Genomic DNA, 13156 nt, shown 5'->3' on the forward strand with positions numbered 1-13156 from the left:
CAAAATCATCAGGGATGTTTTAGCAATTCAACCACAAATGAAATCCAACGGAGCAACACTAAACTTTGTCTCTTGACGATGTTGTCGGGAAAGTCTGTTTATGTTTCCACATGTATCTTGATTGTGTGTCCTTGTTACAGGGAGGAAAAGGCTGCAACAGAGAACGCAGAGCCTGTCCAGCTGTTTTGGAAAACTGATAAGAAATCAATTTATCAGATCGATAATGGGAATTCCACTAAGAGCTTTGGTTTTGGTATGTTTGGCAGCATGTGCAGCATCAAGTAATGTGTTTACTGGATTATATGGCTCCTTTTGTGATATTTAGCATAGTAACAGAAATCCACCATATATATATATATATATATATATATATATATATATATATATATATATATATATATATATATATATATATATATATATATATTCACTTTCCTCTGTTGTTCACAGACCGAGTGTTCACTTCAGAGGAAACAACCAATCAGCTGTACCAGGACATTGCAAAGCCTCTGGTCGTTTCCTCTGTTGAGGGATACAATGGTATGTATTGGAAACTGAATACAGTGAGACCTGCCTTGTGGTAATGTATTGCGCCATACACTCAGGGCCGTTACATAGTCAACGCTACCCGCCGGGCCGGGTTCGGACATATTTATAAATGATGTTCGGGTTCGGGTTGGGCTCGGTCACATCAGCCCGTGTGTTAACGTGCGCTTGTTGCCCCGTGTGCTGTTGACATTTCCGAATGCCTTCCTACAGTTGCTTAATAAAAGCGGGCTTTCCTCACAAACAAACGTATGTGCCATTTAGTATGAGAAAAACATTAGATTTTAACTGTGTCGGGCTCGGACATGAATATCTTAATGCCTGTCGGACGCGGGCCGGGCTCGGACAGAAAAATGCGGACCGATCCGCACTCTAATGGGTACGCGTCCGCAAGGCTACGCATCGGCCGCCATTATGCGTCGATGCGTAGCAAAATGTGTCGTCCCAGTTTTTGTTACGCAATGCTCCTATGCACGCAATACTATGCGTTGTCAGTGGGGGCAAAGCTTGCGTCCACTGCGTAGACTATGAAAGGGAGCGCGTCGCTCGCGTTGACTATGTAACGGCCCTCAGTGTAGCTGCGAGGTGTTTATTTTGTGTATTTATGTATTCTGTGTTTTGATCCAAAGGAACCATATTTGCTTACGGACAGACTTCTTCTGGAAAGACATTTACCATGATGGGGAGTTCCCGTAATCCCGGAGTGATACCTCTGGCTGTGGAGGATGTCTTCCAAACTATTACAAAAGTAATAATTGTTTCACATATTTGAAACCTATCAGTTTGTTGTGTAATCACTATTTATTCTAACCAATGACTGCTCTTTTGCCCCAAAGTTTCCAAATAAGGAGTTCCTGCTTAGGGTTTCTTACATGGAGATCTACAACGAAACGGTTAGCGATCTCCTCGTCGACAGCAGTAAGAGAAAACCCCTGGAAGTCCGAGAGACAATCAATGTAAGTGGGCTATTTAGAAGTTTAGGGTTCAATGCTGTTTTATCAAATCTGAATCCCTAGGCCAACTGCAAACGCACAAGCTATGCACTGAATGCCAGAAACCCTGAGAAGATGTACTTTCCTATTTTACATGATCATTGTGATTGTGTCTTGACCAATGTGCAGAAAAACATCTTTGTGTCTGACTTGACTGAGGAATTGGTTACTTCTTCTGCGCAAGCCCTGGCCTGGATTCGGAAAGGAGAAAGTAAGATCTGAGGTCACTGAACATGAGAACGATCCCCACGGGATGTACACTGTGCACTGTGTAACAACTCATATGTTTTTTTTTCAATATCTGCCTCTGTAGAGAACCGCCACTATGAAAAGACAAGCATGAACCAACGGAGTAGCCGCTCACACGCCATTTTCCGAATGGTAAGCAACACTACAAAGTAAAAGTTACACGTAGTATTCTGGGGAAATCTTTTTTCATGATTTTAGTTTTTCTTAGATCCTGGAAAGCAGAGAAAGGAGTGATCCAGCATCAGGTGAAAATGCTGAAGGAGCCATCCTTGTGTCTAATTTGGTAAGCTTGCTCCTTTTTTTATTATTGGCTTGTTTTCCATCGTTCCAACCTTTACTGTATCATTGTTTGTGTTATAATTATTTGTTCACTTGCGATTTTGCTTCATCTTCTAGAATTTAGTGGATCTAGCTGGATCTGAGAGAGCAAGTCAAACAGGGGCTGAAGGTAAGGTTGAGTTAAATCCATAGACCCTTTTAGGTTAGTTATTGAAGGCCCATGGAATTCATACTAGGCCTGATACTATGTTAGAGTTAACTGATTGCCCAATACTGTGTGTGTGTGTGTGTGTGTGTGTGTGTGTGTGTGTATGTATGTACTGGGTTTACAATAATCCATCTGTCTCTATATTCTAGGTGCACGTTTCAAAGAAGGTTGCAATATTAATCGCAGCCTGTTTGTACTCGGCCAAGTGATCAAGAAACTGACTGATGAAAGCCAGAAGTGAGTAAACAATGGACATGGAATGTATTTGCAATTTTTCATACCTCTCTGATTTCTACATCCAAAGACTGTAATGCTTGTACTCGGTACCGCTATGATGATATTGTCATATCGATACTGAAATCTTCCCTCTTTCTGGGCAAAGTCCTACTGTTCCAGATATATTTTCACTGGCCAGGCAGGCACAAGGGAGCATGACCACTTTATCATACATCTCAATAATCAGTAAGCTAACATTTTGGGAAATATGTTAAAGGACAATTCCGGCGCAGGACGAACCTAGGGGTTAATAACAGATGTGTACCCACTCTGTCGCTCTCTGGGACATGTTTTCATGCTAATCGAATGTGTTTGTAGCTTGAAAACAAGCTAGCGCGGACCGCTGATTAGCTTACAACGCTAGTATTCGGGGCACAGGGAAAGTAAAAACAAATTGCTATTTATACCACTAAAAAGGCTCAAAATATCACCACACTTCAACGGTAGCATAATGAGGATCTCTAAATGTTAACCAAAGCATTAAGAACATTGTAAGTGTACAGACAGTTTATTAAAAGAGATTATAAAGACTAGCTCCCAAGACCTGCTCACCCCTAATGTTAATCTGCTTTCTCTCTCGGGAGTGGAATGAGAAGCTGGAACTTTTTGCTTGCTTTTTACATTAACACAATATTGGGAAAAACTTGGGGGAAAATAACACGTGATTATAATAAGGAATATGCGTTGAGTTTTAATAGAAGGCGCTGAGTTTTGCTAAAAAAAAACATTCTCTCATTTCAGGGGGTTCACCAACTACAGAGACAGTAAACTAACCCGCATTCTTCAGAACTCCTTGGGCGGGAACGCTAAAACAGTCATCATCTGCACCATCACTCCTGCTACTCTAGATGAGACCCTCAGTACTCTGCAGGTTGGTGCAGATTTCTCTTCTGCACATCTAATACCTCTTCAGTACCATGACATTTTGATATTCAATTGTTATATCATAAGTGCAGCTATGAGAATTTAAAACAAAGTATTAAAGGGAGAAATCAAAGCCGATGTTTCCCAAAACGTTTCTTTTGTATTAGTTTGCCAGCACTGCAAAGAAAATGAAGAATGACCCTTACGTGACCGAGGTGTCTGATGATGGGGCTCTGCTCAAAAGGTATCGCAATGAAATTGTAGACCTCAAGCGGCGACTTCACGAGGCAAGTGTCATCGCTTTTCTACAGTCGTGTTCGGTCCCATCTTACCAGTGACCCATCTCCCAACTGACCTGCGGTTTTCCTCTCCACAGGTTTCTTCAGGCACGCAGACCACAGCGACGGAGAAGAAGGTTCTCTCCCAGATGCTCCAAGAAAAGGATCAGCTCCAGAGAGAACAAGAGGACAGGATCAGAAACCTGACCAAACTGCTGGTCACAAGCTCAAACCTGGTCCCTGTTCAAAAGGTAAAAATGACCCCCAAAAAAGTAACGCTGTCGTTGGAGTACAGCTTTCTCTTCAGTGTCATAATGACTCTTGTCCTGTTTTTCAGATGCCAAAACGCAGGGTAACGTGGGGAGGAAAGATGCTCAGACTTGCCCGTCCATCTGCATGTGATGGTGGCTCGTCTGCTCTTAGCTTTGCAGAATCTTTCAATCGCAAGCGGAAAGCAGACCGCTCCTGTCTGACGGAGATTGGTGAAGGTAAGGAGGAGCCCACAAAATAAAATGTGTACGCACTCGGCAAATCATAATGGGCCTTTATAATTCCCGTTTCATGATTCAACTGCACTCTTGACAAGTAGTAAAATGCATACACGGTATGTTTTTAACAGATGATGATGACTTTCAATGGGAGATTCCTGATGAGCCTTCCTATGACATGGAGATGAGTCAGAATTTTGTGTCTGTTCGAAGGTCTGACGAAAGTTCTTACGACAGGTATTGTAGTTTTCACTTGAAAGGCGGCCAACTTTCTTCCTTCTGTTTAATAAAGATAAGGGTGGGTGATAAGGTGACTTAATTGTCTCCCATAGGAAAATGTTGTCTTGTTTTATCATCCTAATTTAAAATATTCTTTTCTTTTGAGAATGAGAGAATGCATAATGGGAAAAGACGGTGCACTTCACTAACACCACTAAACCGCAAGTTTTATGCAAAAGGGATATTGACCACTAAATACTGGCAGGGCGGCTAAACTGAGAATGATGTCTCTCAGTCTACATTTCCCTGTAAATCCGGAGAAAACAACTAATTACGCTGGTCGGACTGTTCAGCTCTGTTTCAGACTGATACCTCCGGTTCAGGCTGGTCCTTATCCTCAACACGGGCCTTTTTCAGTGCAAGAGTACAAAAATGACATTCATAATTATAATATAAAATATAATTCATAATACCGCAAACTTGCGACTAGTTAACTTTCTAAAGCAGGCGCAATCGCTTGTTGGCTAAGAGTCGGGTCACGACTCCAACATTAACACACTGACAACATTGTATTCAGAATCTAAAATAATTTTATAGCACTTTTTAATGTGCGATTGTGTCAAGGTGTTCACAAGGTACCAACCTTTCGTGAATTTCGCCAGGTGTGTGTGTGTGTGACGCAAGTGACAGACGGGGGAGAGCAGGGAAAGGAAATGCATCTGAACGAATAAGCTGCGTGTTTTAAATAGTGTTAAAAAATAATAATAACGAACCGCAATGTGCGGCGGCAGGTGGTGTTAGTGCGGCGCGCTGCCACAAATTAGTCTGTGTGGGGAAACGCTGTCCGTGTCCTCCTTGGCTACTAGCAACTGTGTGGAGGAGGGGTGGGCCCGACAGTTTTGTTGTCAAGCTAGTCCTAAGTCACTGTGTTTAGACTCCAGCAAGACTAGTCAAGTCCCTGCTCTGGTCAAGCAAATCGCCGCGATAGAAGCGCTTAAACAGCCCAATATGTTTAATTTAAAAATGTACAACAGAGTCGTATGACTCAAGTGTAGTAGAAACGGACCTGGGTGCAAATCAGCCCCTTAATCTGTGGCACATTTCAAGTCAGTGTAGACGGCTTCCCCTAAAGGGTGCATTCATTTCTGCATTTGTTTTGTTTGTGTGCTATTTTACTGTGTGGCTTATATTGTGTACTGTATATTTATACTGTAATCCAGCTAACTCAATCTTAGCCTTATGCTACCGTATGTGGAATGAAACCTTTTTCTTTGAAGGTAGTTCAGTTGTTCAACAAATTAAGTCATCTGTATGTTTTTTATCTTTTTTTCCAGTCCCAAAGACTTTGTGTCCCCAGACCGTATGCGTGAGCTTTCAGGGAAAGTGTCTGCCCTGGAGCTGCAGCTGGAAATGGAGAGTCAACAGAAAGAGGAGGCTTTGACAAAGGTAGAATTCTTACATGGCAGATTGGCAGAGCTGGAGCTGTATCTGCAAACGGAGGGCCAGCAGAAACAGGAGGCCCTGGAGAAAATGCAGACAACAGAACAGAATGTGGCTGAACTAGAGCTGCAGCTGCAAACGGAGGCCCAGGAGAATATACAGACATCAGATCAGAGGGTGGCCGAACTGCAGCTGCAAACGGAGGCCCTGCAGAAACAGGATGCCCTGGAGAAAATGCAGACTTCGGATCAGAGGGTTGCCGAACTGGAGCTGCAGCTGCAGCTACAAACGGAGGTCCTGGAGAATATGCAGACATCAGCTCAGAGGCTGGCCGAACTGGAGCTGCAGCTGCAAACAGAAGCCCAGCAGAAACTGGAGGCCACTGAAAAGGTGGCAATGTTGGACTTAAGAGTGGCAGACCTGGAGAGGCAGCTAGAAGATCAGAGCCACACTCTGAATAAAACTGATCAACAGGTATGCTGTATTTAAATATACCTCCTCTCTGTCCTCCAGGTAAGAGTAGACATCCTTAATTACACATGAGAGTAGCACCTTATGCATAATGTTCCCTGTTTTAGGCTTGGTTGTGTTGTTGGCTGGGTTTAGAACTAATCTTTATACCTTGTTTTCCAGACGAGGAAAGACTTTGCAGAGACAATCCAGCTGTGTGAAACTCTGGCTACAGAGAAGGTAATGCTTGGAGGAGCGCCTCTGCTGTGACTATAACTCATCTTGCATCTCCTCTTCGCTTATGTAAAGTATTAACCATTTCATATATTCGTTGCAACATGCACAGCAACAAGAGCTTTAAAACCTACCACATGGATGATTTGTTTATTTGTAGGCCTGTTGGAAAGAAATTCTACAGAGACACAATAGTGCAACGTGCTGCTAAAACATTAAGGGAATTGTTAAATTGTAAGGTTGACTTAAGCAGGTAACTGTGTTTCTACATTAGAAAATGCAGAAAAGAAGGAAACTATTCAGAAACAACATAATGTTATTCAAGCTGTTAGTTGATGAAAACCGCATTAGGGCAATGCATTTCAAGTGGAAATGTTACCGCTCCTTACATTTATCAAATTGTATGTTTTATAGGACATGATTGTTGCTGAGCGAGACTATCTGAAACAGGAGATCAGCATGTTCATAGAGCAGACTCAAAGTCTGGAGAAAGAGAATGCTGCTCTGTCACAGGAGATGGCGACGAAGAGAGAATTGGAGGAATTCAAATCTCTGGAGGAGGAGTTCAGGAAAGAGCATGAGGTAATTGATTTGGTTCCATTCAGATCGCAAACTGCTTGGTTTGAAGGACCGTAGAGTAAGCTGTACCCAGGTTTGACTTTTTTTATTTACACTGTACATTGTGTTTGTGCCATCTTACAGAATGAGTTGCAAAATGAAATATCTCAGTTGAAGAAGACCGTTGAATCCTCTACACTGCAATGCCTGGAGCTTCAGGTAAACTGACAACCTAAGGAGGAGTCGTCTGCACTCCAGTTTCAGTTTTGTTAAATATTCTTTCTTTTTTTTCAGAACAAACTAGAAACTCTGTCTGAGGAGCTGAAGAAGAAAACTGAATTTGCAGAAGAACTTCAGAGTATGGTATGTGATTTTTTTTTTTGGGGGGGGGGGGGGGCATTTTAGGCCTTTTTTTGATAGGACAGCTGAAGACATGGAAGTGGGGGAGAGAGGGAGAATGACATGCAGCAAAGGGCTGCGGCAAGAACTGAGCCTCTGTACATGGGGCGCACGCTCAACCAGGTGAGCTACCTAGGTGCCCCATGGTATGTGTTCTCTAATTAATGTCTTATAACCTGTAAAAATAGTAGTAGTAGACACAAATAGAACATTTTGAGTTTTGGTCACAGGGCGTTCCATATTTTGTTTATTTTGTGGAGCGCTGCGTCCCGTCCGTTGGCCATTGGAGAACTTTTGGGAAGGGGCGAAAATACTGGTTAGCTGATTGGATAAACCATCTGTCTATCACCACCTATGTTGGCAATAGACGGGCCGAATCAACCAATCAGATCAACGATATATCAAACTCTTGCCAAAACCAGTCGGGAGAAGAGCAAAAACATCTTTTCCTCCAAGAAAAGCCTCTAGTGCCATTTTTTTATTTTTTTTGCTCTTCTTTCAATGAAGGAATACTTTCTAATTCGGTTAAAACTTGCGCGATAGCTACGCTCATCTCATCCGTGGAAGCCGCCGCGTTGTTTAGACTGAACAGTCGCTTCTCGTTGCGTCGCACCTAAACCCGCCTCAAAACCAACGCTGATTGGTCGGTCGTTTGGCGAACGGCTCCAAATTTTCTCTGTCTCAAGATGCCAGACTGATCTGCGAGTGGAAAACTGGAGCTCGCCAGATCAGGACGGTCTCACGAGGCTAATTGTAAGTAGTGTATTGTGTATGTAGGCAACAAAAATGTTGCTTTTTCCGAAAATTTAACCAAACTATTGTTTATTATTGCTCTTCAATAAAACAAAAGTATTTCTTATCCGATTAATCGATGGAATAATCGGTAGAATACTCGATTACTAAAATAATCGATAGCTGCAGCCCTAATCGCAATATCAAATTCTCTCAATATTGTGCAACCCTACTGTAAATGTTCTTAAAATCTCAATTGTTTGCATGTGAAATGTCATATGGGAGTGTCGGTGAAAGTTGAAGCTGTGTAAAAGCTGAAGTGATCAAATAATTAAGCAGGTGACCTGTCATTAAGCAGGCTAAATCCGTCATGTTGTGTCTTTGCAGAGCGGTAAGGACTTGGTGCAGGAGGTGGCAAAGCTTCGTCGCTCTTTGGATGACGCAGAGGGGCTCAGCAGAGATACAAAGAAGGAATGGGCTGTGTTGCGCAGTCAAAACATCGCGACAGAGGAGATGAACGTAAGCGGGATTAACACTTTTGTAGTCTGACCATCTTCTTAGCTTTTAAGCGTTGAAAGTGGTTTAACTTGTCCCAAAGGTGCACATGCGACCCCAAAATCTATTGGGTGCGACTAAACTTCTTCATTGGTCATTGGCGTATCAGATGGTACCATTCTGATCACGTGCTCTGCCGTGCTGTGTTCTGTGTCTGCATATTTTCCTGCTTTTTCATAGGGCTGCACGATGTGAAGAAAAAGTCATATTGCGATTTACAATACTGCTTATGTGCTGTAACGGTATCAGGAGTCTACTTGCTTGATTATCAGGGAACATGCACAAAATACAAACATTTTTAAATGTGAATTTCTCAACTTAAACATAAAAAGTTAAACGAGCATAAAAAGAAATGCATACACAAAAAAAAAAATGCAATCTTTTTTTTTTTTTTAAATAACTTAATATTTTACAAAACTAAATAACAAAGCAATCTTTTCAAAATAGACATTTTTTGCTTTTCTCGACAGGCTAAATGAAATAAATTGAACAAGAAAAATACAAATTATTAATAGAATACATTTTGTATGCCCTTTATAAAAAATGACATTTAGGATGTTTGTAATATAATAACTAGTGATTAAGTTACAAAATATAATTTGTACAGCCTCTTAAAGTCTGCATGCTCTGAACCCCTCTACACTGCTGCTAGACCTACTCATCTGATCAACACGACACACGCGCTACTGCCTAAACGGACTGATTTGTCATATCTTTTTAGTGGACGTTGTTACGACGGCATAGTATCGGGCTTAATACATCCGTGGGGTAGCGTAATTCAGAGGGTAGATAACTCATTAGTTGAACTGTTTTGGTGATCTCATCGTGCATTATCAGCACTACATGGAGAGAGAAAATAAAAACAAGTGTATTCCCATGGCTGACTAAACAGACTTTAAAATGTTATCTGTTTCTACCAAACTGAATGAACACATCTTTTTCTCTAATTTTACGTGGGGCTTCTTGCTATGTGATGCATTGGTCTTTTTTTTTTTGCACCAGAGTTTGACTGACAGCTTTCACACCAACCGTGAGCGCTAAACCCAATGGGCAAGCACACCAAAGTTTGTTTAAACAGCAAATTGTTGGCTTAAGTATTTTGGAATCATTGAGATTGTGACATGTCTATTACATGGCGGGCTGTTTGGCTCTATGTATTTATTGTCTTGATGATTTTTGTAATACTTGTGCCAGTGCACCAATATCTGTATATTTAGTATTTAATGTTTCTTGTCATGATCTCCTCTCCAGATGACTCTGAATGCCAACTATGACAAGATGGCGGCTGAGGTGAAAAGCCTGCGTTTTCAACTTGAGACCGAGAAGTCTCACTTCAGAAAGATGCAGAGCGATCTCCAAAAAGAGCTGAATGTGGCGTTTGCCGAGAACACCAAGCTCACCGCTCTGCTGGATGGAAATGTCCCAAAAAGTATGTTTTTAAAGTCAGGGTGTTTTTTTTTATATATATATATATATATATATATATATATATATATATATATATATGTATATATATATATATATATATATATAGTGTAACTCTACACCTAAAACCCGATTTGCAAACATTCAGTCCGTGAAATTGGATCAGAGTTGTAAGGTGTCCTCCGTCTCCAGATCTCATAGACAGCATTGAACTTGAGAGAACAGCGGCCCAGCTGAATAGAGAGCTGACAGCATCTCAAGAAGCAGAGGGAGCCCTCAGAGCTCAGCTGGAGGAGCTAGCTTCATTGCAGCCTCTTCCAGATCAGGTGGAGAATTTGACAAAGCAGGTGAGTTCTCCAAACATCCTCTATGGACGGTGTCAGATTGAGATGGAGAGCTTATTACAGTGATCAGATGTAATCTTGTGTCAATCAACTCAGTCTTAGTATGTAGCGCCCTGGTGAGACCCTCTGGGATGTAGACACCAAAGTACAAGGACCCGTTGAGATTAAGGGGGCTGGAGTTCCTTCCTTGCTGTTTCCCAAAGTCCACTATCATCTCCACAATCTTGCTGACGATCATAAGTAGGTTGTTGATGATGATGGCGTTGGAGTCGAAAGTGGCTACGCAGTCGTGTTTGTACAGGGAGAACAGCAGGGTGCTCGAAACGAACCCCTTGGGTGCTCAGGTATTTAGTATGATGATTGAGAACTTGTGTCCACCAACCCAAAGGACTGTGTGCTGTTCGGCTCAGATGAGATTCTGAAAATCAAAGCTGAGCCAACAGTGCGTCTATAAAACTGAGAATGCTGAGAAGAGTCAGTTCATGGCTGCCATTGGAGAGGCAGGCTTGCCTCTTTTTTTTTTTTTTTTTTGAAGATGCAGCAGCTGATGAAGGATTTATTAAATTAGATATGCCCTGATTGTTGGATTACTTGAAAACTCAGACGTGACATTCCTTGTCAAGTCAGAGACCTTTGCTGTCATATTTTCTCTGGTTCTGTTTGTTCTTGCATTAAAAACTGTAGATCAATTAAGTTGTAATACAATAAATGTAACCTGACGGTTTTTTTTATTTATTTGGATATATCTAGCTGAATCAGCTGACTGAAGAGCTCCAGTGTGTGAGAGCTGAGAAAGATGCTCTCCTGTCTGAGAAGGATGCTGGTGCTCAGAGTTCTGCGGAGGAGATGGAAAAGCTGCTCTCTGCGGTTACTTCTCTCACTGCAGAGAGAGACCAGCTCATGAGGGACCGTCAAGAACATGTGGAGATGGTGAGTGACTGCACTACTATTTGCAAATGTTAAGATAACAACACACGTCTGTTAATATCTTTTGAAGGGAAAAAAACACATTTTATATTGTTAAACATTTAACGGTCTTATCTAATCTCACAACAGCGTCGTACAGCTCTTGATACAAACTAGGTTGCTTTCACACCTGAGCAGTTTGGTCCGATTTACTAGCCGGAAATTCCAATCTTTCACACAATTTGCAGACTTGTATATGATTTAATGGATAATGACTTTCAAATCCATAATTTATTATGACCACACATCACTCCTCTCCTGTGTGACAACACATCATAATCGCCCTCCCCTTTACGCGCTGTCGTGTTTTGTGTTGCTCTATTATTTCTGAGACTGTCCAATGGAAGAGCGACCGTTTTGACCATGTGAAATACTAACTGAATCAAATGAAAAAATGCAACAGTGTTTCAACTTCACCCCTGTTTCGCAGTCTACCGAACTGTTAGGTGTGAAAGCGCCCTTAGTTCATTTTTTATTTTGCAAATCTGTACAAATATTACTGTAATTGTAATTATTCTGTTTAGTTTCCTGGGAGCTGTTTCCGTCCTCTTTTAAGTTAACTGCCCTTGCGCAATGTAACCTCTCCAGCTGTTACTTTTGAGTTTTTATGGTGAAACAGGCTGTTAAGTATCCCTGTTAGTAATTACTTTGGCCCCTTTGTTGCTTTTTGATTTACAATATTTTCTTTAGGCTGCGGAGACACAAGTTCTTCTACATTCTCTCCAAGAAGAGCTCCAAGAGCAGAGGCATAAGAACTCCGGTCTGGTGAAACTCTGTGAGCAGAAGGAGTCCGATTTAGGGGAACATGTGAGTGAAATGTTACTGAAACAGTTTTTTCTACACTAATCCTTCACTGTCAGTGTTGTGACCATAGAAATAAAATAGCTAGAAAGGCCATTTCCATTCAAATCAACGTAGTAGAATAACTGACGGACAAACGAGCAGTGGAGTAGTAACGTTACGAGGCAGAGAGCCAGCCGCTTAATGAGTCACATTAACTTCATGCTTCATCCACACAAAGCACAGTATTATTTATTCGGCTCGTTTTCTGTGAACGATGTGGTGAGGGGGTAACGTTAAGGCGGAGTTAGCAGGCTAATGTTAGCCAACTAACACCGGCTGGCTCGCCGTGCTTTTTATGCTGCATCGGTTACAGAGAATGAGCCGAACAGCGGGCTGGGGTCTAACGTTAGCGGTCCACTGACCCACTGCCGCTGGGTCTACCGATCCCTCCTCACTCCCCGCTACTCCGGTGAATGTCTCCTCCAAGCGAGCTGTGGCACAGTTTACGGCCCCAGTGACGCGCATCGTCATCCATTTCTATGGTTGTGACTGATGGTTGGAATTTTTCCCAACAGATGCAGAGTCTGTCACAGGACCTTGAGAGTGTGCGAGCTGAGAAAGACACACTCCTGTCTGAGCAGAATGCTTGTGCTCAGAGCTCTGCAGAGGAGATGGAGAAGCTGCGCTCTACACTTGCCTCTCTCACTGCAGAGAGAGACCAGCTCCAGATGGACATGCAGGAAAATGTGGAGATAGTGAGTTATCATGTGACTTCTTGCCAGTCCAGATTTTAAAATGCTTTCATGTTCATCAGCTGTTAGCTTTGGTCCCATATCACAGGGAAAAGAGAAACATTTTCTTTTTACCAAAT

General features: G+C 42.1%; 1 protein-coding gene across 2 annotated transcripts in view; it reads left to right on the forward strand.

The window, feature by feature from the left end:
- Nucleotides 1-13156, forward strand: part of cenpe (centromere protein E) — a 37586-nt gene that overhangs the window by 995 nt on the left and 23435 nt on the right. For both annotated transcript variants that reach the window (XM_078274311.1, XM_078274312.1), the window contains exons 2-26: nt 141-253; nt 451-540; nt 1176-1294; nt 1383-1502; nt 1668-1749; nt 1852-1919; nt 1996-2070; nt 2184-2235; nt 2424-2511; nt 3292-3421; nt 3582-3701; nt 3791-3943; nt 4030-4180; nt 4312-4417; nt 5734-6313; nt 6473-6529; nt 6938-7105; nt 7226-7300; nt 7376-7444; nt 8600-8731; nt 10019-10196; nt 10385-10539; nt 11287-11466; nt 12193-12309; nt 12861-13040. In XM_078274311.1, the coding sequence (XP_078130437.1) occupies nt 141-253; nt 451-540; nt 1176-1294; nt 1383-1502; nt 1668-1749; nt 1852-1919; nt 1996-2070; nt 2184-2235; nt 2424-2511; nt 3292-3421; nt 3582-3701; nt 3791-3943; nt 4030-4180; nt 4312-4417; nt 5734-6313; nt 6473-6529; nt 6938-7105; nt 7226-7300; nt 7376-7444; nt 8600-8731; nt 10019-10196; nt 10385-10539; nt 11287-11466; nt 12193-12309; nt 12861-13040 (3358 nt within the window). The remainder of the gene's footprint in view (nt 1-140; nt 254-450; nt 541-1175; nt 1295-1382; nt 1503-1667; nt 1750-1851; nt 1920-1995; nt 2071-2183; nt 2236-2423; nt 2512-3291; nt 3422-3581; nt 3702-3790; nt 3944-4029; nt 4181-4311; nt 4418-5733; nt 6314-6472; nt 6530-6937; nt 7106-7225; nt 7301-7375; nt 7445-8599; nt 8732-10018; nt 10197-10384; nt 10540-11286; nt 11467-12192; nt 12310-12860; nt 13041-13156) is intronic.

The sequence above is a fragment of the Sander vitreus genome, chromosome 18, assembly GCF_031162955.1.
Source record: "Sander vitreus isolate 19-12246 chromosome 18, sanVit1, whole genome shotgun sequence".
In the NCBI taxonomy this organism is placed as follows: Eukaryota; Metazoa; Chordata; class Actinopteri; order Perciformes; family Percidae; genus Sander; species Sander vitreus.